The sequence below is a fragment of the Xiphophorus hellerii genome, chromosome 5 (genome assembly GCF_003331165.1).
Source record: "Xiphophorus hellerii strain 12219 chromosome 5, Xiphophorus_hellerii-4.1, whole genome shotgun sequence".
NCBI lineage: Eukaryota > Metazoa > Chordata > Actinopteri > Cyprinodontiformes > Poeciliidae > Xiphophorus > Xiphophorus hellerii.
In genome coordinates, this window is record NC_045676.1 from 8,737,585 (window position 1) to 8,760,131 (window position 22,547).

Consider the following 22,547-nt stretch of genomic DNA (forward strand, 5'->3'; position numbering starts at 1 on the left):
ACCACAAAGGGTGTGGAAGGAGGAGGACGCAGTGGTTTGGCATCTGTAGATCTATATTAAGGAATAAAGAGAACTTACGGGACGCGAGTTTAAAAATGAAACGCATTGTGAATCTAGCTGTTGTTTCTGTAAGAGCCAAAGTTTACTTATGAACAAAGATGTGTGCTTTGAGAGACAAAGGAAGGATTGGAAAATAGATTGGACATAAAAGCTGCGTGTAACACGGTGGATTTATGTTCATAGTGTGTACTTTAAGTGTTGAACCGCAGAAAGATGAAAAACAGAAGACATGAACTTATGAACATGCTAATTTAATATTATGTTGTTATTTTAAATCATACAAAGAGGTTGTTAAAATGGTAAATTAACATTTGTATTCTTTAGAGTTGTTTAAATAAATTTTTTCACATCTTTTTAGTTTTCTTAGGACATTTTCTGCATTTTTTGCAATTTCCAGAATAGCTTCTTGCCGTTTTTCATTTTTCTGAAGGAAAACATAAATGCTAAAAGGATTAATTTTAGTCTAAACATATTCAGAAAACCTTTTTAGTACTCCATTTCCAGGGGAATTTCGCGATCAGATCTATAAATTATCCAAACAAACAAATGTTGTTTCTAACCACTACAAACCAATTAAGTGAAAACAAACATTCAATTTAGGTGTTACTAATATCTAGTTATAAAGGAAAAACTAAACAAATATTAAATACAAAATATTTGTAAAAAATAGCAGGTATAAGTTGTCATATCTGGTGATTGACCGAGTGGTTAGCTAATTTGCTTTCTGGATCAAATGAACGATGACACATTGTTCAAATCCTGTGTCAGATCTTTATTGGATTTCAAATATTTACTAGGGCTGTGTTTGTGGTAGACAGCTTAAATTTATTTATGTTACTTCTGATTTTGCCTAACCAGGATCTAATTTCCACTTGTACCACACACACTGCTCAAGACGTTTAGACATGTCTAGACAGAAAAATATATGAGCTGCCACTGTTCTAAGACAAATCATAACTATCTGAAACCTTTGAGTCAAATCCTGCAGTTGCAGTTCAAGACAATGTCACCAAACTACTGTTGTATTTAGCAAACAGAAATAATCTTGGTAATTCTAACGGACCTAAAACAAGAGAAATTTGGTCTAATTTAATTGTAAAAAGTGTCTTACTTGCTGTATGTAAATCTCTGGTTTCCGGTTTATGTTCATTGATGATTCACTAACACTTGCTAGGAAATATTATGCCAACTAACAGGATGGATGATGAGCAAAAGGTTATCCAGAACAAAACTGAGATGTCTGCGCTTTATTGTGTAACACTGAGTTTCACTTCACTACTAATGACGTGAATCATCTGAGGTCTACTGTATATGCCGATGATCTCTGGACTAATTTGAACTTCCTCACTGTTTTATAAGAAGTGATGGGACTTGATTAATTGCTGCATTTGTAAATAATTAACTGCAACTGATCACATTGCAACAGGAAACAATACAATGACAAAATAAACAACACTTCCAATTGAAAAGGCTTGTCTGCTTCTTAATTATTGAATAAATATACATGTTAGCTCAAATACAAAGATACTTATTATTTTAGTCTGTTTTTAAGGTTATTTATTCACCAGATTAGTGCAAAGTGCTATCATACCCATTCAGCTTTCCAATGTTTCAGGAACTGCTGATAATTCAAGGAAACATCAGCTGCTGTTGGGGCAGCCTGGCTGCACACACACGCTTTTAATACCATATAGAAAACACTGATAGAGCCACTGGAACCAGCTGGTTTTTCCCTTCAATAACACAAACAAACAACCGGGCCAGAGCCCAGCAGGACTGAGCTGTGCGTTTTTTTTCCTGAGAATCAGAGTGTGATTATTGGTAATTGGACGGTTCTTGAAATGGGTGTGTTTAAAAACATGATGTCAGGATGAGCAATTTATTTTTGGTGTGGATACCAGATAACTCCCACTTATCACCACCAAACACACACACACACCCCCGAAGTTCATGCGCAATCATCTTTAAAAACTTAAGAGCTCGCTGCCATGATCTGAAGAAAGCATTAACTCTTCAAGTTGGAAATTTCTCTCCACTTTCTGTCTATCTCTGCCTTTTCTAAGGCAAGCTTTACTGCCATTTCTTTTAGATTTTCATAGTGGGCATTTCCACTGTTTTATATGCAACCTTCAATGATAAACTGCAAAAAATAACTAATGTGAAGAGTATATCTTTTTGTTTCTTTTTGTTGACTTGACAATTGTGTGTGTGTACTTTAATGTAAAGCATTTTAAACTGCTTTGGTGCTGAAATGTGCTTTACAAATAAACTTGATTGACTGACGTTCCATTTTGTTCATCCAACAACATACACACCTTCAACAATCTGCTGATTTTATATTTCAGCCAATAATCTGGTTTATTTGCATTCGGTGGAAGGATATTATTAGACCAGTCAGATATTACTAGACTTTAAACTTGATGTATTTGAGAAAATTAAAAGCCTAAAAAATAGAAAACATTAAAATGTATAAGAAAGTTTTGTTACCTGCAAAACTATATCGCATACGCCTCTGTTTTTTTTCACTGTTTGAAAATTAATCTATGAAGCGAATCAGAATGTACAGTAAGTGTTCATATTCCCAATCCGAAATTAGTAATATATTTTCTAAACGATGTCAAAAAGACGTTATTATAAAACTGCTTTCATATAATTTCCATCTCAGCCAGAGGTAAAGTATTAATAGAGCTGTCTGTCCTCCAGGGGCCTGTGTTTGGCTGGGAAAAGCAGCAACACCAGTCCTCCAGAGGACGTCCTGCACCACTTATCCTGCATAACCTCATAATTCCCGTGGTTTCCAAAAAACCACATTATTTTATAATGTTGTGTTTCAGTTAAAAGAATACTTCAATTAACAGATATATGGGGAAAACAGTAGTAATAGTGCCAAGGTTGTTTGTTGGGAATCGTTGGGAGAAATCTGCACATAAAAATAAGAAAATTCTATCAAGAAGGATGAAGGGAAAACAAAATATTCAGAGTCCTGACATGGAGCTAAACATTAGGACATTTAGCCAAACAACTTACTTTTATTTTTCAGAACTTCAAGCATCTTAGAATAAGACATAACAAGAAAAAGTCAAAAGTTATACTGAAATATTTTACAGTGATTGCATATTCTTTAAAACACAGTTTGTAATCCATGAAGCATTTTTGTGAAGAAAAAAAACCCTGGATTCTTAGTTTTCCCTAAAATATTGTTAAAATCTTCTCTTGATTCAGACACATGACCCCAATATTGTATATAAATGGTATTTCAGTATCAAAAATGTTATAACCTTTTTTCTGTGTTATTATTGGGAATAATCTTGATTTCTTTTAATTTTCTCTTAAGTTCAACACTAAAACCATCATTAACATCTGAAACACGTTTTCTCATTCATGTCTTACAATATGTCTGGGAAAAAAAATACAATTGTACTCAAAAGAAAGCCATAAATTGATATCAGCCAATAAAGATTGGTGCTTCTTTACCTTTAGAGGTTCTCCATTAAGTTGCTTTGAGACTGACCAGTCATGACCATTTTAACCTGGAATCAACTGATTCTTATTGCTACACTAAAATACACAGAAGGCAAAAGCCCTTATGGGGCTATTTTGATCAATACTTCTCCTGCTGCTACTCCCTGAGTTATGCTAATGACATCCCAGAGGCATTTCATCTTTTCATGGGCAACCTTCAGATCAATGCTCTTAAAAAATGCAGCGCAGTTAAGCTTTTGCTCAGAAACAAGAATGCAGGAATGAAATCAGGTGGAATAAGACATCAGCTTCCTGACACGTAACATGACCTGGTAATGCATGCGTTACATCACGTCTACGGCTGTGTTACTTCTTTAACACAGAGCAGACAAACCACAGAGGCAACCACCAGCTGCTAATTACATGCTGCACTATTCTTCACTTCCTCTATACGAAAGAGGACATCATTCACTGATTAAAGCAGGGTCTGACAAAGAGCAATAAACATCATCATCATCATAACAGTTTATTTTGGAGAAAAATTGGAATAAATGTAATTTAATCCTTCTGTAAAGCGCAAAAAGAAGAAAAAAAGGGAGAGCAGGTGGCTTTCCGGGTCAGGGCTTTAACATCTGTTTTATGAGGGATCAATATAATGCAAATTACTACTGATACTCAAACCGATAGATTAGCAACAGTTGATGCAGATTTGCTTGTTGTGAGCAGGTGAAACACACCAGATACCTTTCTGTTTTTCTCCTTCACATCCAAGCAGAGCAAACAGCTCAGGAGAGATCAAAAGACACAGTTGGTTAGTCGTGGATAACAAGCTTTTGGAAAACACGCTTCTCTCTTTCAGGTAGTTTTTAATCTTAGATGTGGGGTTTGAATTACAGCTCCAGCATGCAGTTACCTGTCTGAGGAAAACAGAGATGCTCTCTGAATAATTCTGGGAGGACGGCAGAAGTCACTGACAAAAAGGCCAGACCTTATTTAGACTAATGGTTCGTATGCAGACATCCTAGATTAGCATGATTAACGGTGGCTCCCAAGGCCACTGGTGGAACAACTTGATTGAAAAGGTCCTCTTTCGATTAAAACATTCCTCAGATACCAAAGGCTCCTACGGTATAAATGAGGTTGGATATTAACAACAGCAACCTTGGAAAAGACACTTAACACAATGTCATGTAGCCTTGTGGAGAAAAATACATGTAGTCCATGTTTCTGTTCAGCACTTTTGCTTTTTTTGTGTAGATTTATCCCAGCAATCACAACTAATGCCATGAATCGGTATAAGTGTAAATGAATAACAGTATAAAAACATAACATTATTTGTTTGCTTACTCAATTATCGATTCATCCACCAAACGAAAATTAGCACATTTTTACCTCATATTCAACACCACCCAGTCTTTAGACTTGATATACCAGATATATCAAGTATATGATATACCATATTTTCCGCACTTTTTAAAATTTTTGCCTGGTCATGTGACTTAAATATGGGTTTTTTTTCCTGCTCATTGTGCATTTTTTTAACTGATGTGTCAAATGTTAATTCATACTCATTGACATGAACTGTGGAGTTATTTTTAAAAAAATAACCTTGTAAGTTTTTCTCCTCATTCTATGCATTTTTACACTCTGGCATAGGGGTGGGCATTTATCGCATTGTTAATCATTTATCGTGATCAATTTTGATTTATTGTTGTCAGTAAATTCCAAGTGATGGTGTTATAAAGAAAACCAACTTTTTACTATTTTCTCTAGAGTTTGTTCAATGAGAGTATCAATAAATATAAATAAATTAAATATTAAATCCAGCTATTGTGTGCAATTTAGTGACACAAATCACACTTCTTCATGTGATTGGTGTTATAAATGAGCATGTTTCTCAAGAGCAGCAGTATATGTGTTTGTGGGGGCTATGATGAAGTCACAGGCATACAATTGCCTAAAAAAGAAAGCATAAATTATTCTTATTGTTATTACAATAGTACCACGAAATATTGTGATAAAACTTTAAGCCCATATCGCCCACCCCTAATTCAACTCACAGATATTGTGCTTCTTTGAAATCATTACAAGTTCAATATCTGAGAAAAAACTAAATTCTTTAGGCTTCAACAAAATAAATAATTCAAAAGTAGCAACAAATGCAAAAAAAAACTCCTTCCACTTGAATTAAAGCAGTGATGGGAAAAGCACGCCAGGAGCAGCTAATGGAGACATTTGTCTTACGTTCTGTGTCCCATGGCGGGTAACTGGTACAGTCAAATCACAATATGTTTCAAAGTAAACAATGACAGACAGCAAAGAACAGCAGCATGTTTAGTTTCTCTAAAAACGAAAACCTGTTCATGGGAGAAAAGCTAAGTGAGTCAGAGAGTGCTGTCTGTGTGCTGGAGTAGGACAGAGTGGAGGAAATATAATAGGATCACTTTTCTGCAGGAAGTTCAGCCCATAGGGAACAAACAATAGACCTGTCACACCTGGTTCTGATACATGAACATAATACATGTTTCTGAGATGCCTTGTATGCTAAACTGCTTTGTACAATGTTGGTTTTGGTTTACTAACTATAGTCAACCAGTGTAAGGTATAAGCAAATCTTAAAACTGTTTAGGTCCCCAATAGATATTAACAGAGTGATGATTTGAACCTAATTTTATTATTTCTGCTGCTTGTCTTTGAGCTTGAATCACACGTTGTTACCGTATGCCAGGAGATCAACCACTTGTGAAGAAAACATTACACTTGGTCCTGGCTCAGGGACTCACACGACTGAAGTAGGAAAACAATCATGTTTGTCTTTTACAGATAAAGAGGATGAGTACTTCAGTTTATTTATACAGAGTAAAGAGATGATGAGGCAAAAATGCTCATTGAGCACAATTACACTGCTTTTCATGACTTCTCACTGAGCAAATAGTTCATTGCACAAAGTATGATAAGAAACTTAACATATAATGAGTTATCTCACTGGAGGTGATTGTTCATTTGTGACTCTGTAATTGATTCAGGCAGGGCTGTCTCTACAAAGTTTGTGAGATGAGGGCAACTAGTAATTTTGAGGGAGCACACCAAAAACTGAAACACAGAAAATCATTTCAGGAGTTTTACTCAATTGTTACAGCGGACGTTTAGGTGAACACATGAAAATTATTTTTCATCTTCAAGAAATCTGTACGTTTACGCATTCCATACCTCCAAAAATCAGGTGATTTAATCGATTACAATAGTTTATATCCCCACAAATTCAAGAGGCACGATGAACGGAATGACATAAAAATTGATTAATATATGAAAAATAAAAACAGAGTACAAAGTACTCCTCACAGTATGTCACACATCTGTTTCTCGAATCTTTACTATGAGCTTTTCAGATATAATACACAAAGGTTTATATGTCAGATATTTATAGAGAGCAGCTTTTAAATATATAACTTATAAAAACCACAGACCGGTCCCAGGCCTGTGCGAATTAAGTGGCTGCTTAGGACCCCAACACCAAAAGGGGGCATCATTTGATTCTATTTTGCAATGACAGATTGCATGTTGTGCACATTTTACACGTCTTCCAAATTTTAAAAACAAAACATATTAAACTTTCTACCTTGTTTTCTGTAAAATCAATGTCTGCCTGCAGATGGTACTTTCAAATAGCTAAATTAATATACCACACCTAAATACCACTCTTCATTTCAACATGCAAATTAATTAGAGCATTTTTGCTTATTTGCTACTCCCGTAAGGTTAAAATCAATAGCCATAATATCACCAAATGACACTAGCAATTGTAGTTCAATTCAAATTAAAAAATATTTTATTTATCCCAAAGGGAAATTAAATGTTATCTTACACACATATTGTAGTCTAGGAATGATAAAGTATCTGGTTTTGACATGTTGGTATGGGGGGTCACGAATTAAAATCTGCTTAGGGCCCCAAAAAGGTTTGGGCCGCCCCGATCTTGCATGTTTAGCTTATTATTGGTGTAGATAGAAAAGGGAGAAGAAACGAAAATTTTCTTTAAAAAAAAAAAAAAAGAAAAGAAAAACGAAAAAGAAACGTGTCCCTTAAATGCTATCAATGTGATGATTTTAGTCTTCAAGAAAGTTTAACCTAAAGGCAGTTGTTTAAGTTCCCGACTCGTCTCTAACGGTTACTCACCGTCTCTAAGGCGCTGTTGCCGGGCAGAGCGTTCTCGAACGGCGCGAGCCCACTTCTCTGCCTCCTCCAGGTTCGCGTGCGGGTCCTGGAGCGCCGCTACCCGAAAGCACTGCTCCACGCGCTGCCGCGACGGAGCAGATGTCATCCAGCGGCGCTTCCTCGGTGGGTAAAAGTAGGCTGCAAAGTACGCCGACGGGTCCGCCTTGTCATCCTCCCGGTAAGCCCGGCAGCCGACGCAGTCCCTCAGACTCAGCACCACTTTGTTCCGGCCGACAGGTGCCGACGCGAGCCTCTGGACGACGAGGTCCTTCTCGGTCAGGTTTACAGCCCACCTGCCTCTTCGGTTACTGGTCTGGGTAAATTCTCCGTACAACGTGACTGGAGTGGAAGAGGGTAGAAAGTCGGGTTCGGCTCTCCTCTGATCCATCCTGAGCGGATGTCAGAGAGTGAGACGTGGACGGGATCCGGACCGGGACACAGCTCCGGCTGCGCTGTCACATTACTGAAAATGATGCGGGCAGAGCGGAGACTGCGACTGACAGCCTCCCACTACCCGGACCTTTGTCAAGAAACACGGAATAAAACCCTTCAGATCCGGTTGGATTTCAAAATAAGAGCCCCTTTTTAAACGTACCTCCGAGAACCCAGAAATTCAAGGTTGATATAAAACATTGTGCCCGAGTTGGGTAGTAATTTGTTATAATTACATATGTAGTATATTTTTATTATTTAGAAAATAGTGTACTTTAAGGAGATTTGTTTTTACCACACTGTACGCTTTTCTTTTACTTCAGTAATTTTATTATGAAGTATCGCGACTGTGCCCACTGTGAGTAGCTTCACTGGCTGAAGATACGCTTGTTTTCACAAAGAATTCACCAGACAACACCTGCAGTGTATGTTAAACTTTCATAAGTTTTATACTTGAAAAAATTTATTTGGAAATTTTGTAATTACGTTAATCATATAAATTATTTTCATTCTTGCCTTTAAAATTCCAAAAATATCCACATATCCTGGTGCTGTTGATGGTGCAAAGTTAAAATATTAAACAACCGATGTTTTCAGCAGTTACTCAGCTTTTTTACCAAATACTTGGTACTTTTACTTGAGTACTTTCTTGGATGCTACTTTTTACATTTACTTCAGTAAAAATATGTTGACATGCTGCTCTTCCTTGCAATTTTTGGTACCTCTGCAATTGCTGGTTAGCAAAATGTATTAAATCTATTAAATTACATTTGTGACTGCAACGTGTTTTCAATAAATATTTCACACAGTAGCAGCAAAATATATTTTACCCATTCCTATTATTTTAACTGCAACTCACAACTCTGTTGCAGGTATTTAATTTTGGTTTTTACTTCTTTTCTCTTCATTTGTTCTAAGCGTACATAATCAGCTGCTTACGCCTTGGGCCGGCTCTGGATTAACACCTGGATATAAAATGATAATATGAGCTAAGTAAGCTAAAATTTCCTAAAATTACCGTCAAGAGAAGTTCAGGAGCTGATGAGAAATGAATACATTGACACTTAATGTTGTCATTTAATTGCTAACTAATGATTTTAAATATAAATATAATTACAATTGCAGGTTTTAGCAGATTTTCAATACATTATTTTATTGATTTTCCACAACAGAATGGTACTAAAATTGCCACTATAATAATATATTTTAGATATATTTTTTCTTGTCATCAGGTTAGAAACTCTTTGCTTTGTTAAGCATAATTTTTCACAAAATTTTCCATAGAAGAAAAAGTAATCATACTTACTTATTTGTCTATTTTTTGGATGGTATTCTGTAAAGTAAGGAAAAGATTTCTCTCTCTCTTTTTTATTTGTCATTAGTTTAAATGTATTTCTATTTCAGCTGTCATCAGCAGACACAGATTCATTTTTGGATCAAATAATTTATCAGAAATGTTATAAATATATCAATCATTCATATCAGTAGAAAGAAAACCTAAAATGTTACTTTATTTAGCTGCAGATCTTCATTGTGGTTTCAGATAAGGAAGAAGAAAGGTGGTGCTTCCCCCTAGTGGCAAGTTTGAGAAAAACATAACCGAGTGGAAAAGAAGAACCAGGATTTCTGCTGTGATGCAGCACTTTACTTAAGGACAAAAAGCAGTATGTCCCGTCTTGCGAAAATTTATAAAAGATTTTAAAAAAAAACCCAGCTTTGTTGTAATCTTGGTTGCTGACCTAATCTAGGTCGAGTCAAACCAAGGTATGCTTCTATAAAACAGTAATGGATAATTGTTTTGTGATGAGGGAGAAAATTTTGATGCAGAAAGCAGTCAAACCCCACATTTTTAAATTTATGAATACAAAAATATTACTGTGAATTTTGAACTGAAATTAGATCTTTATTTACAAGTCAAATATTAGATAGAATTCAAATAAGAAGAGAACAAAAAAAAATCATATCTTAATAATTTAAAAAAAAAAAGAACGTCAATATTCAGTTCAAAAAGGAGGAAGAAGACAAGCCTTATGAAATCCTACCCCATGTCTCATCCATGTCCCACAATTAAAATTTTTACTCATGTCACAATTTCAACAACAAATTTGTTGTTTGTATTTACTCAACAATAAACTGCACAGTCAATATTTTAAATGTTCAGTCTAAATAATTTGAACTGAATATTCGAATGTTCCGCTGAAAGAGGCAGGAGAATTTTTCTAAATTAATTAAAAATCAAAAATACTTTAATTATCCCAAAGGGAAATTAAATGTTGTTGTAGCTCATGAAAGAATATTTATTGCAAAGTTAGATTGAAATCAAGTCTAGTTTAAAATTTAAAAGGGTGTGTCTGTAGGTTAGCGGAGTTGTGTGTTGTTTCTCTACCATTGGCACATTGAGCAGCATGTACATGAGCCTGACTGTCAGCGCTAAAACCTTCCTAATGGCTCTGATTGTTTTTGACTGAGAGCGGTGCTTTTTTGCAGTCTCCAGTAGCAGTACTAGGTGGAAATCTACCTCAATCTTTTCACAGATTATCTATCTCATATCTTGCCACAACATTATGACAGCTTTGAAAATCTCTGCTGTTTCTTAGCAATGAATTATCATTTCACATGTTTAGGAAAGTGCACCATTCCTGGAAATACTGCAATACCAGGATGATGCGTGGAGTGGACAGAGCAAGCCCTTATTCCCTCTCCATGCTTCAAAAATCAATTTAATATGCAGTCTACAAATGAAGACATATCAGATATTAAACTGATAAGAACAGAAACTAAACACTGATCTTAGCCAAAAGGCCGAGAAGCGATGCCACATACCTGCAGAGGAAACCGGGTCATTCTGATTGGCCTCACTTTAACTCACGGTTCCAAAACTGTTTTTATACTGTTTTATAAGTCATAATACCAACATTCACTATATAAAATTACAATTACTAACATTTGTTGTTCCTAATCAAGAAATTAACGCAAGTAAATTACATCAAGCTAAAAAAAAAAACGATAGTCAAGATAATTTGTTTATTTCTAGTCACGCGGTTCACTGAAGTCCAATAGGAAGCTGAGAAGCGATAACAATTAACGATTAATGATCACATCACTCGTAAAAATGCATATGTTCATCTGACAGAAATATATACATGTACAGTTATTTTCTTGTATATTCGAAACAACATAAAAAGTTATTAGGTTAAGAAAAGTTTTGTTTTGACGGGGCAGCTTTATAGCAACTGTTACAGCAGCCTCTAGTGGACATGAGACCAAACTGCAGCTGCTTCACTCCACGCAAATTAAACACTTATAACGTAACAAACATATATAGGCTATTTGAGTTAAATAACCGAGGCCTGCACACCACCAGTTAGCAACATTTAATGATCTTTCAGTCTGTCCACAGTACACTTAATAAATAAACCACTTAAAACGCAGAAACCACAAACTAAAGTAAGTGATAACATGAAAACAACCCAAAACTTTTTAAGTATAACTAATAAGCATCTGGAAATGCTTTGTGTAAAAAGAAAAACAATAACCGTGCAACCAACAGTAGCGATATGTTAGTGGCAAATTAAACCTCAATTTACTTAGTTTTTATAGAAAAAAAGAAAATCTTTGTCTTACTTTCTCCCGAACTGGTCCTGTTAGAAACGTAGGAAGAACCTAAACTGAGGTGATGGTACTATTCTGCAAAGCTAAATGTGAAAATGTGAAATATTCCAAAAATCCTTAAAATATTTTAACTTGTTTACACTTCGTCCTGCTAATGTTTGATTTAAAACAGTATTAGTGATTCTGAAACTCTTCAGTTTTTTTATACAACTTGTGCTGTGTAACTGCAGAGTTTAACACTCATTGTAATAAGTGAAAAAGCTTTACAAAATTCTGAATATGAGTAGAACAGTAAATATGTTCTCTAGCAACTAGAATCTAGAAGCAGCATCTCAATTTTAATGAAGTTTTTCATTTGTTTACTATGAAATCCTGTCTGTAGCGTGTCTGAGATTAAACAGTGTTGTGCTGATTCAGTTTCATCAGTAAATATGTTGCAATAATTCAGTTTCGCCTCTTCATCCTGGTTTTAACATGTTCTGTTAATTTGCGCGCGCGGGGATTTTCAAACCAATGATCCTCCGCCTCTCATTGGAAGCCCGCTGAACGGCTCAGCCAATCACAGTCAAGGGACGCTACAGCTGAATTTACATGCACTGTGTATAATAACGGTCTCCCAGACCACAGCGCTTCACTCGATATTTAGATTGAGACAAAATGCCTGAACCCGCCAAGTCTGCGCCCAAGAAGGGCTCCAAGAAAGCCGTGACCAAGACGGCCGGCAAAGGAGGCAAGAAGAAGCGAAGGACAAGGAAGGAGAGCTACGCCATCTACGTCTACAAGGTGCTGAAGCAGGTCCACCCTGATACCGGGATCTCCTCCAAGGCCATGAGCATCATGAACTCTTTCGTCAACGACATTTTTGAGCGCATCGCCTCCGAGGCCTCTCGTCTGGCTCACTACAACAAGCGCTCCACCATCACCTCCAGGGAGATCCAGACCGCTGTGCGGCTCCTGCTGCCCGGCGAGCTGGCCAAGCACGCCGTGTCTGAGGGCACCAAGGCGGTCACCAAGTACACCAGCTCCAAGTAAACTCCGCTGTGGGAGTTCACTCAACCAAAGGCTCTTTTAAGAGCCACCCACAATGTCTGAAGAGCGCTGGTCCTGACACTTTAATCTTCAAACTATTATATTAAGAAATTCAAAGAATGATAACATTTAGAATCTGCCAGATAAAGCAAAACTCTTATTTCACCTTTTTTATTAAATTATATATTAGTCTGATGCTGTTTTACGGTGGTTTTTCTTGAATCCTGTAGTACTTTAGGTGTTTCTGTAACATTCTGGAATAAATTTGATAGCTTAGAAATCCTTCCTGCCACATGCCATCTCACTGTACAATAAAAGCTAAACCACTGTTCTGCACTAATCAGTCCAATTTCGCACAACTGCACTGTGGCACACTTGCTGTACATATATTTACATATACATACTGTTTCTGCATCTTTGAATCCTTGCAAGGTCTGCTCTAAGCTGCTTTTTATATTGACAGCATGTTATATTTTATTTTTATTTTATCTTGTCTACATTGCTACTCAGTGGTGGATGTTGTGTGTCTTGTCTCTATGCTGCTGTAACTGCGAAATAATTTCCCTGCTGGGATGAATAAAGTTATTCTATTCTATTCTATAGTTAGCTTAACATTGTTCTGTTTTCTCCATCTGGAGACACAGACACTTCGAAAGAATGTACCTAAGGGAATTTAGTTTGTGTCTTTGTGTGCAATTCATGTTACAACTTTTTTTTCAGAAATGATCTAGAATCCAGATTTATCTGCAGAAACCGATAGTGCTCTGATTATAAAGTTTGCTTGAACTGATTCCTGTGAAAATGGTACATATTCCAACTAAAAATCTTACAGAAACTGATTAAGAATTGAGTGAATTATTCAAATTTCTACCCTGGCAGTTCAGCTGTTAGCTCCTTTCTCCTGCTGGACCAAGTGGTACAATCGAGACGGTCCCAGTGGATCCAGGAACTGGGTGCAGGTGAGCGCTCTCAGAAAACCCTGGAGGAAGCCTTTGTGCTGAAGCTGTGTACATCGAAGCCGTTACTGTCGACGGCGAGATCCCAGCCATCAGAACAGGAGTAAGTCGTCCTCCAGCAGGACTTCCCAAACCTTTCCATGCCATGTTCCCGCTGGCAGCATTAGCTTCTGGCTGCAATAGACAAGGCTACAAAATATGGAAAAAAACTTTTACAATGTTTTTTCTTTACTATTTAATAATTATTGCATCCATTTAGCACGAATGTTGCCCCATATTCTCTGATTTTAGTTTTTTGGGTTTTTTGCAGCAATGTTCTCCACTGCTGGACTTTCCTTCAGTCCATGTTTTCTTGACTGAAACTTTTCCATTTTGCTCTTGCTTTGATAATCAGCCAGTCAGAAAGAAGAGCCTGGCAGCTAACGTTTCAATAAGTTATTTTAGAATAAAATATAAATATTTCTCTGGTGGACCACGGTTGGGAAATTCAGTTGTAAAAGCAGCATAAAGCTACGAGTTTAAAATGTATAAAGGAAAAAATTACATTTTTAATGACAATAATAATGTACAGTCAAAGATTATAATAGAAAAGTTTTATGCAGTTATAATAGAACAAGCACTTCAATTCAAGAGATGTGAAACTGAGTAGTAAGATTATTTTAACTTATATTTTATAATTATGATAGAAAATAAGATTATATTTTATGATTACAAAATTAATGATCAAAACTTGAACTTTTTTATATTTGTATTTTTTTCCTCGTCTTTTCACCAATTTCCTTGCCCTCCTTAGCGCCCTCTGGTGGCTCATTTTGAAAAACTCCATACTAGAGGACAATTCATATTAAAATGATCACAGAACACATTCCCTTTACTTTCCTCTCAGTCACTGGAAGCCAAGATTACGCTTGTTTTTGGCTCCAATTTGAAATTTTAGGGAAATAATTTGCTGAACTTCAGTGGGGACAAAGCATGGACCTGTTTACTACTTATTACAGGATTTTATTGGTTAAACTGCTTTTGCAAATAGTAAAGTAACTTGTGCTAATTCACCATCTTCTGTTCACTTTCAGCTACAGTCCCACCAAGGGGTTTGTTTGCTTCAATAGCGACCAGAACACTGGAACCTGCAGGAACTACAAAGTTCGCTTTGGATGCTGCTGCCAACAAGATCAGTTGCGTATCATCGGCAAATTAAGCTTCTGGTCTTGACCACATTTTGCTTGAATCATGTAGTTTTCCCTACATAATTACTAAAGTAAGCTTTGGACTTTCTGTGACATGCTTTGGGATTTGTTGGTGATTCCTTAATAAAATGTGCAGAGGTGAGAATATGTGCTTTTTTTCTAGGAATTATGGAATATAATTAAGGTGATGTATAACTTCAAAACAAATTTAATGAAAATTAACTGTCTGTGCAAGATATTTTATGTATGTTTAGTACAAGTTTTATAAGTTGCTTTGAGAAAAAAGACTTCCTTGTTTTGCAATAAAAATTTCTTAGAATAATGATTTTGCTCATGAGTGAAATTTTTTCAAACATCCTTGAATGTTTTCTCATCTTGTCATGTTACAACTAAATAAAGTTGCTCACCAGAGTTTAGTACACCAACAAAACAGCAATAAATATTTGTGAAGTGGAAGGAAAGTGATAAAGCTTAAGTAATTTACAAAAACAATCAGTCCTCATTTCACCAGGAATAAAATCCAATTCAATCTTCAGAGTTCATCTAATAATAAAAAAATATACATCAACTTAACTATTTTACTTGAAATTATAATCATTGCACATCTTTTCCACATTTCAACTTCTGGTCCTCAGGATTCAATGTCCTCTCTGCTTCAGATGTGTCCCTAAAAATAGGTAATCTAGTTCAATGTGTGAGAGCCTTGATAGTTATCAATGATGAAACTAAGTCTCATTAAAACCCTCATTTTTATCTCAGGATATAATAGAAAATGTGACAATCACCAGCTTAGTTTTAAAAATAGATTAAATTGGAGATAATTAAGAAGCAAAACAATTGCAGGCATACGTTTAAGTCACATTTTATTCAGGCACATAAAGGAAGCTAAAAACACAAATACTCTGTTTCAGACTAACTTTGTAAAGCCCTGACAAAGTGTAGAAAATACTTTATCCAGACACCAACATTCAGCTCAAGCTCTGTTATAATCCAGAAGGTTTTTTTTATTAATTTCAGATGTTGAGAGCAGAAAATCTGACTTTGATTATCACTGCTAGGAAGTCTGGCAATAACATGAGACGCCATCATCAGTGTGTTTGCTGCTGCTACAATATCTTCATTTTAGGACGAAATGAGACTCAGCGGCTGGTTGTTTTTATTCCCAGGCTTTACATGAACATGTCAGGAAGCGATCAGACAGTATTTGATGAGGATGATAGGATCTGACGAGGAGAAAGGACGGAAAACACAGCGATTATCAGCGTGTTCCGCCGTGAATCGGTGCAGTTTTCAGGCTCCGGTAACAAAGAGCAGAAAGCCTCAGAGATTTCCAGAAGCTGAACACGAAGAGAAACTAGTCCGCTACGGAGCCGCTTCACTGTCGGCCCGCAGCGCTGCTAAAACACGGAGATTTCAGCTGCTTTATGCCGCCGAGAAAACACAAAGAGAAGCCGTCCATGTTGCTGCGAGGAGCCCCGGACACGGTTGAGTCTCCACGGTTCTCATGGTGTGTTTAAGTGCAGCGCGCTGCTCCGGGTTTCTCATTTCTACTCGGACTGTCGTTGAATCGCCAACAGAAGATGGCAGAAGTCGCTCCAGCTCCACCGCCCGTCGCCGCTCCGGCCAAAGCGGCCAAGAAGAAGGCCTCCAAGCCCAAGAAGAGCGGCCCCAGCGTCGGCGAGCTGATCGTGAAAACTGTGGCCGCTTCCAAGGAGCGAGGCGGCGTGTCGGCGGCCGCCCTCAAGAAGGCTCTGGCCGCCGGAGGATACGATGTGGACAAAAACAAGGCTAGAGTCAGGACCGCCATCAAGAGCCTGCTCACCAAGGGAACCCTGGTCCACACCAAGGGCACCGGGGCCTCCGGCTCCTTCAAGATGGGCAGCAAGGCCGACACCAAGGCGAAGAAGCCCGCCAAGAAACCCGCTGCTAAAGCTAAGAAGCCCGCGGCGGCGCCGGCCAAGAAACCCGCAGCGGCGCCGGCCAAGAAGCCCAAGAAAGTAGCAGCCAAGAAGCCTGCGGCTGCTGCTGCCAAGAAGTCTCCTAAGAAGGCCAAGAAGCCAGCAGCCATCAAGAAGGCAGCGAAGAGCCCTAAGAAGGCGGTCAAGAAGGCCACTAAGAGCCCTATGAAGGCAGCAGCTAAGAAAGCTCCAGCGAAGAAGACCGCTAAGCCCAAAGTGAAGAAGGCAGCAGCCAAGAAGTGAACTCCATCCCTCTCAAACATCAGCTAAACAAAGGCTCTTTTAAGAGCCAACACTTCAACGCATAAGAGCTCATTCCGTCACTTTTAACAAACTTTATCCATGAAGAGAAATGCTTGTTTCTGCGATTACGTTGAGTTAGTATGAGAGCATATTAGGGCCATTGTAGATAAAACAAAATTCTAATTTTGCTAGAAAACAAATCTTGAATAATTTTTTGTTTTCCAAAGTTAGAAATGTTCGATTTTTGCTACTGAGGGACTTTCCAAAAGTCGAATTTTTTTTAAATTCCTGAAATGTCCGAGTTTTTAAAATTTCTGAGAGTAATCTCAAAATTAGATTTGTTTTTCTAGCAAATTTGAGTTTTCAAACATCTTTAGCAGAAATGCATTTATTCTCTGTTGGTCCTGGTACACTGTTGTATCTTTCTGTACATGTTGAATGTAATTTGCGGGGTGTTTACAGATGTGTTCGCTCATTGAGATTTTCAATGTTAAAACATTAATTTCATGTTGCTATGATGCATCAGCACTTGATACTGTTGCAGTTTGGTTTTTTACAAAACGTAAATTTTTGTTTTGTATTTGAAAGTCGGCCATCACAGTTCAGCACGTACGAAAGTTTAGTTTAACATTTTACTTTAAAATTGGTCCAAATCACAAATACTGTAACTTTCTGTCATTATGTTGAAGATTTGCAGCTTCATTATTTTTGCTCCACAGTGACGTTTAAAAGAAAAATGCCATTATTCGTTTTCTTTTAAGGACATTGTTTGAATTGAATATTTTTGTAATTGCAGTGTAGTTTTACTCCGCTGTTGTAAATTCAGTCAAACTGAATGTCGGTTTCAGTTTTCAGCAACAGTTTCTACATTGTGAAGTTTGGTCTTTTCTTGACGAGTGTTATATTTTGTAATAAATTATCTATTTTGTTCGTATTACAAATCGTTGTGCGAGTTTAACTTTCCTGTAAAATACAGTACATTTTTAAGACCTAAAAGTACCTTTGCTAAAAATTAAAATAAAATTTTACATTTGTTGCACTTGATTGATTTTCCCCGTCGCTTAGCTTTACTTTGCTCTGATGCAGTTTTTACACAATATTTTCACTATTAAAGTTTAAAGAAAAAAAAACAACATGCATCATATTTACAATTAGACCAATAAAACATTTTAATACATAAATGTGTGGTAATCTGAAAAATTAGCTAATTTGGACTCTAACACACACACACACAAAAAACAAGCATAGAAAAAATGTTTCTGCCATGTGAATCTGTATTAACAGGCAACTTTCTAATTATATAATTTATATTTTTACTCTAGCATTTTTATACTGGATGGAAAATGATACAAGATCAAATCACTGATGCTTAAATTATTAATTAAAAAAGTAATTATTGTGACATTTGGGAAACTGAAATAATTTTAGTAATTATAACTGACCTAAAAGTGTCAAATATCAGTATCAAAATATTTATTTCTCTTAATTTGAAATATGAATGGAAATCTTATTCAATGTAACCATTTCAAAGTCATTTAGAAAATAAAAAGAAAAAGAAAAGATATCCACAGTAAATATTTAAAGTCTTTTCACTGATTTATTAGCATGTGCTTCTTTCTTCGTGTCATTTACATGTTAGAAAAATAAAAACGGTGAAAAGCGTCAACTCAGAACTCGCACGTTGTCTTAATGTTACATTTGGCAGCTACGCCTGATGAAACGCCTCACAGAGGTTTTCTACTGTCCGCAGAGTTCCTGGTGAATGCTTCGGTACCGCAGCAGCTCCGCTTCGGAAACATACTACTACGCTAAAAAGAGACGTTAAATCAAACTACTACTTTGTTGTTATTGTTTCTGAAAGTTGTTGTGTGAATGGATGAGTTGTCGTCCCGTTCATGAAAAACCCTCTGACCTTGTCTTTGATTTTCCGCCATGGCAGCTGTCCAACAGCAAACTCCACCAGCATGTAAAACAGGGACCACAGGTCGTCATGGCGACCCATTTCCTGAAGAGACACCAAGAGGCATTACTCAGAAAAGAACTGCATGTGTTCCTGTTGGGTAAAAACTTTAGGATCATGTTGAGATTATTGTCAAAAGAAATGCTGTTTTCATTCAGCAGATTATTTATTTATTTAACCCTCCCGTGGTGTTAGCGCGACGCTCAGGAGGAGAGCAGCAAATGATGTCATGGTCGGACAGCAGGGGATCAACAGGGGTTTGTCCCGTCAGACCATCAGTTTCCAAAATCACTTCATTAAAAAAAAACCTTTTACAAGCGCTCACACAGTCAGTGCTATTGTGCCAGACTGCGCGCTGAGTAAAAATGACCCCGTCTCTTAAGACCGTGAGAGGGTTAAATGGGCAGTATTATGTGTTTTAAAGTACAGTCAAGTAACTGTGTTACTTTCAGTTGCTATAAAAATGCTTTATATATGAAATATGACTTTAAAGAAATTTTACTTCATAACTTAACGCCTTTAATTTGGGCTTCTGTCTCTTTTAAAACTTCTGTCCTTTCTGGAACTGCGCCTTCAGGAATTCATTGCAACATGGCTCCTCTATTAACTTGCTAACATTTTTACTACTGTAACTTGTAAAATGAACTCAGCAGAGGTGCAGTTCCACCAGGTGTTTGCTAACTGCTGCTAGCTAGTCTGAATGATCTGAGTGGAAAAGGGCTGCTCTGTGGGGCGGACGCTCTGAGGAGGGGCTAGGTCCAACCAGGCGTTTTTCACAGCTGAATGGTTGCCATGGAGATTAAAGGATTTCTCAAACATGCATGAAAAAATCAAAGCAAAACTTCAGGTATGGTTTTGACGAGGGAATAACATTGTAATATGATGAAGATCTCTAGAAAAGTTGGTTTTATATAACAATTCCCCTTTAATTCAAATGCTAAAACTCCAAAGTCGAACGAGGAAGCAGGAAAGACTGACCTTGTTCTTGTGGGCATTTACTGAGGCATAGCGGACCGTTCCTCTGAAACCTGCCACAGTCCTCGGCTGAACACACAATGAAACAAAGTGAGTCAGTATTCAGGATCAGCAAATGTTCACATCACAACTCACCGACCCATCATTTCCTTTCCTTTTTTTTTTCCACACACGCCAAACAGAAGTTAAAAACAAAACTCATCTAAAAATAAACGTTGTACCTCCTCAGAAATACTCTGTGCTTGTTGTGGTTGAACTGAAATTGAAAGATTTGCTCAGAACATCGTCAGTGAAAGCAAACTGCATGGCATTCTGGTTTTATTTATCAGTGTCCCAATTTCAGACAAACTGGGAGAACCGACTGAGTTACAATCGTAAACATCAGCAAGGAAAACTGAAGACTGTCAAGGCTTGAGGATATTTTATTTTGAGATTCAGCCAATTAATCCTTAAAGATTTAAATTCTCCATGGAGTGCATATGGAGATGCTAGCTGCTCTAAATTCAGTAAAAATGGTTTAAAATGTCCTGTTTAATAATTCCTTCCTCTTAAAAGACTTTTTTCAGCAACTGCTTATTATGATCAATTATATATATAAGCCATTTCTCCTGCTAGCGCTAGGCTAGCACATTTGTTTTGATTGTATTTACCCAGAATGCCTTGCACTGTAGTTCACTTCCTGCTTTTGGAGCGGTCTCTGGTCCGATTGATGTACACAAGCTGTTCTGTCTGCAGCTACAATACATAATGTAATGCTACATTCACATATGGGCTAGCATCGTCTGCTGTTAGCAAAATAACAAAACAACAAACACTGAAACAAAACAACAAACACTGAAACAAAATAAACACTGAAACAAAATAAACACTGAAACATTTCTGCTGATATAAGTACAAATGGGAATTAATGGAGAAAAACTATTTATAATAAGAACGACATTGTGCCTTTAAAAAGCTAATGAAAACAAACTGAAAATATAGATTACAACTTTCTTTAGTTTAACTGACAGCCATCTTGTTATGCAGTTGCTATGACAACAATAAACAAGACACAACAATACTAGTACAACTATCGCTCATTTACAATGTTTGAGTCTTAAGCCTGATAATAAAAACAAGGCTTAATCAATCCGACCCAACTTTCAACAAGATTTAGAAATCAATAGTTATAGTTTTTATCTTTTACTTTTTCATGTTGTTATAAATAAATAACCACAAAAATCAACAGATCCCCACATTTTTTCTGAGTTTATCAAAACTTTTTCTCAAAATTGGCCAAAAACATTTGGTGACCTCTGTCTCAGCCTTGCTTGATGTCAAGTTATAGTGCATGACCGATAGAGTGATTAATAAAAGAAAACATTTAACATCATATATTAGCTCAAATATCGTAAAAATTCCTTACAAATATTTCTAAATTAGCACCACAAAATCTGTGATGATTGCAGAAAACCACAAAAACAATCCTGGACCGACTGATTAGTGTGAAAAGATGTTCAATATTATGTTATTTTAAGAATTATTTGTTGGATAAATTGTATTTTTAGTAATTATCAAATATTCGTTGTATCATGTAGTCTTGAAGTTACATTTAAATAATGTTTAATTATATGCTTTTCTCTTTTTCTACTATTTTAAGTAATGTTTTTGTGTGTTAAATAACTTTGATTCCTTCCTGTGACTTCCTTGAGATGCCATCAGCAAAGCCTGGGAGATAGCGGAGGCAACTCTTCTAGCAGAGTTTATTGCCCAGCAATAAACTCTGCTCTCCTGTGTGATATACAACTTGTTTTACTGGCCGTGTCTGGTATTCAACTGGAGCAAAAAGGATTTAGATTGTAGATAACATGTGTCTAAATAGTAAACGTCATTTAGCGCTGCAACCATGTGATAAATTGTTTTGCCCCTCCCTTTTAGAAGTTGCAAGCGCTCAATGTATGAGGGTCCCCTAAAAAAGCAATAAAATAGAGGGAGCGGGAGATGTGTTTTCAGAGCGGTTGGAGATTTGTAACTGAAAGCATCTCTCTGTCTGCTCTCCTCGCGAGTATAAAAGAATCTAACTCTCTTGTCTTTTCTGTGTCTGATTAAATTGTCTTTAATAGGTATTTAGACCTGACATTATTGAATGCTGAAACACCTATATATTGATATTTTAACAACTGAATTGGTTTTTATCAGTACGATCTGGTGCAACAGGCCCTGTATGAACATTCAGATTTTGGCCCAAAATGGAAATGAGTTTGATGCCCTGATATTTGGGATAAAAACGAGCGAATCATGGACTATTTTGAATGAAAACAAGAATAAAGAGTGAGATATTTGGTGGTGGAATGATGTCACACCACCAGCAAAGGAAGACTCTGTGATGTCACTGGCGGTGCAAGTCTGTGATGTCATCAACTGCAGAATTGTATGCAACACAATTCTGCATATTTTTCATTGCTTGCAATATCACTGA

The 22,547-nt window shown here is 36.8% G+C and overlaps 3 protein-coding genes and 1 non-coding gene across 4 annotated transcripts in view; 2 read left to right on the top strand and 2 right to left on the bottom strand.

The window, feature by feature from the left end:
- Positions 1-8,258, bottom strand: part of LOC116720844 (sphingosine kinase 1) — a 39,983-nt gene extending 31,725 nt beyond the window's left edge. Inside the window, exon 1 of the mRNA XM_032564300.1 lies at positions 7,699-8,258. Coding sequence (XP_032420191.1) covers positions 7,699-8,125 — 427 coding nt within the window. The 5' untranslated portion in view covers positions 8,126-8,258. The remainder of the gene's footprint in view (positions 1-7,698) is intronic.
- Positions 8,259-10,792: 2,534 nt separating this feature from the next.
- Positions 10,793-10,983, bottom strand: LOC116720866 (U2 spliceosomal RNA). Its single transcript, XR_004339480.1, has one exon. It is a non-coding gene; the product is annotated as a U2 spliceosomal RNA (small nuclear RNA).
- A 1,448-nt stretch (positions 10,984-12,431) lies between these two features.
- On the top strand, positions 12,432-13,090 carry LOC116720847 (histone H2B 1/2-like). The gene has a single exon (XM_032564304.1). It carries the CDS (start codon positions 12,439-12,441, stop codon positions 12,811-12,813), a length of 375 nt encoding a protein of 124 aa, XP_032420195.1. The 5' UTR covers positions 12,432-12,438; the 3' UTR covers positions 12,814-13,090.
- A 2,832-nt stretch (positions 13,091-15,922) lies between these two features.
- LOC116720845 (histone H1-like) lies at positions 15,923-18,193 on the top strand. Its single transcript, XM_032564302.1, has one exon. It carries the CDS (start codon positions 16,534-16,536, stop codon positions 17,152-17,154), a length of 621 nt encoding a protein of 206 aa, XP_032420193.1. The 5' UTR covers positions 15,923-16,533; the 3' UTR covers positions 17,155-18,193.
- Positions 18,194-22,547: the final 4,354 nt, after the last annotated feature.

What these genes read in the sequence shown, in the direction of transcription:
- LOC116720845 (XM_032564302.1), top strand. Translation starts at nt 16,534, where the DNA reads ATGGCAGAAGTCGCTCCAGCTCCACCGCCCGTCGCCGCTCCGGCCAAA.
- LOC116720847 (XM_032564304.1), top strand. Translation starts at nt 12,439, where the DNA reads ATGCCTGAACCCGCCAAGTCTGCGCCCAAGAAGGGCTCCAAGAAAGCC.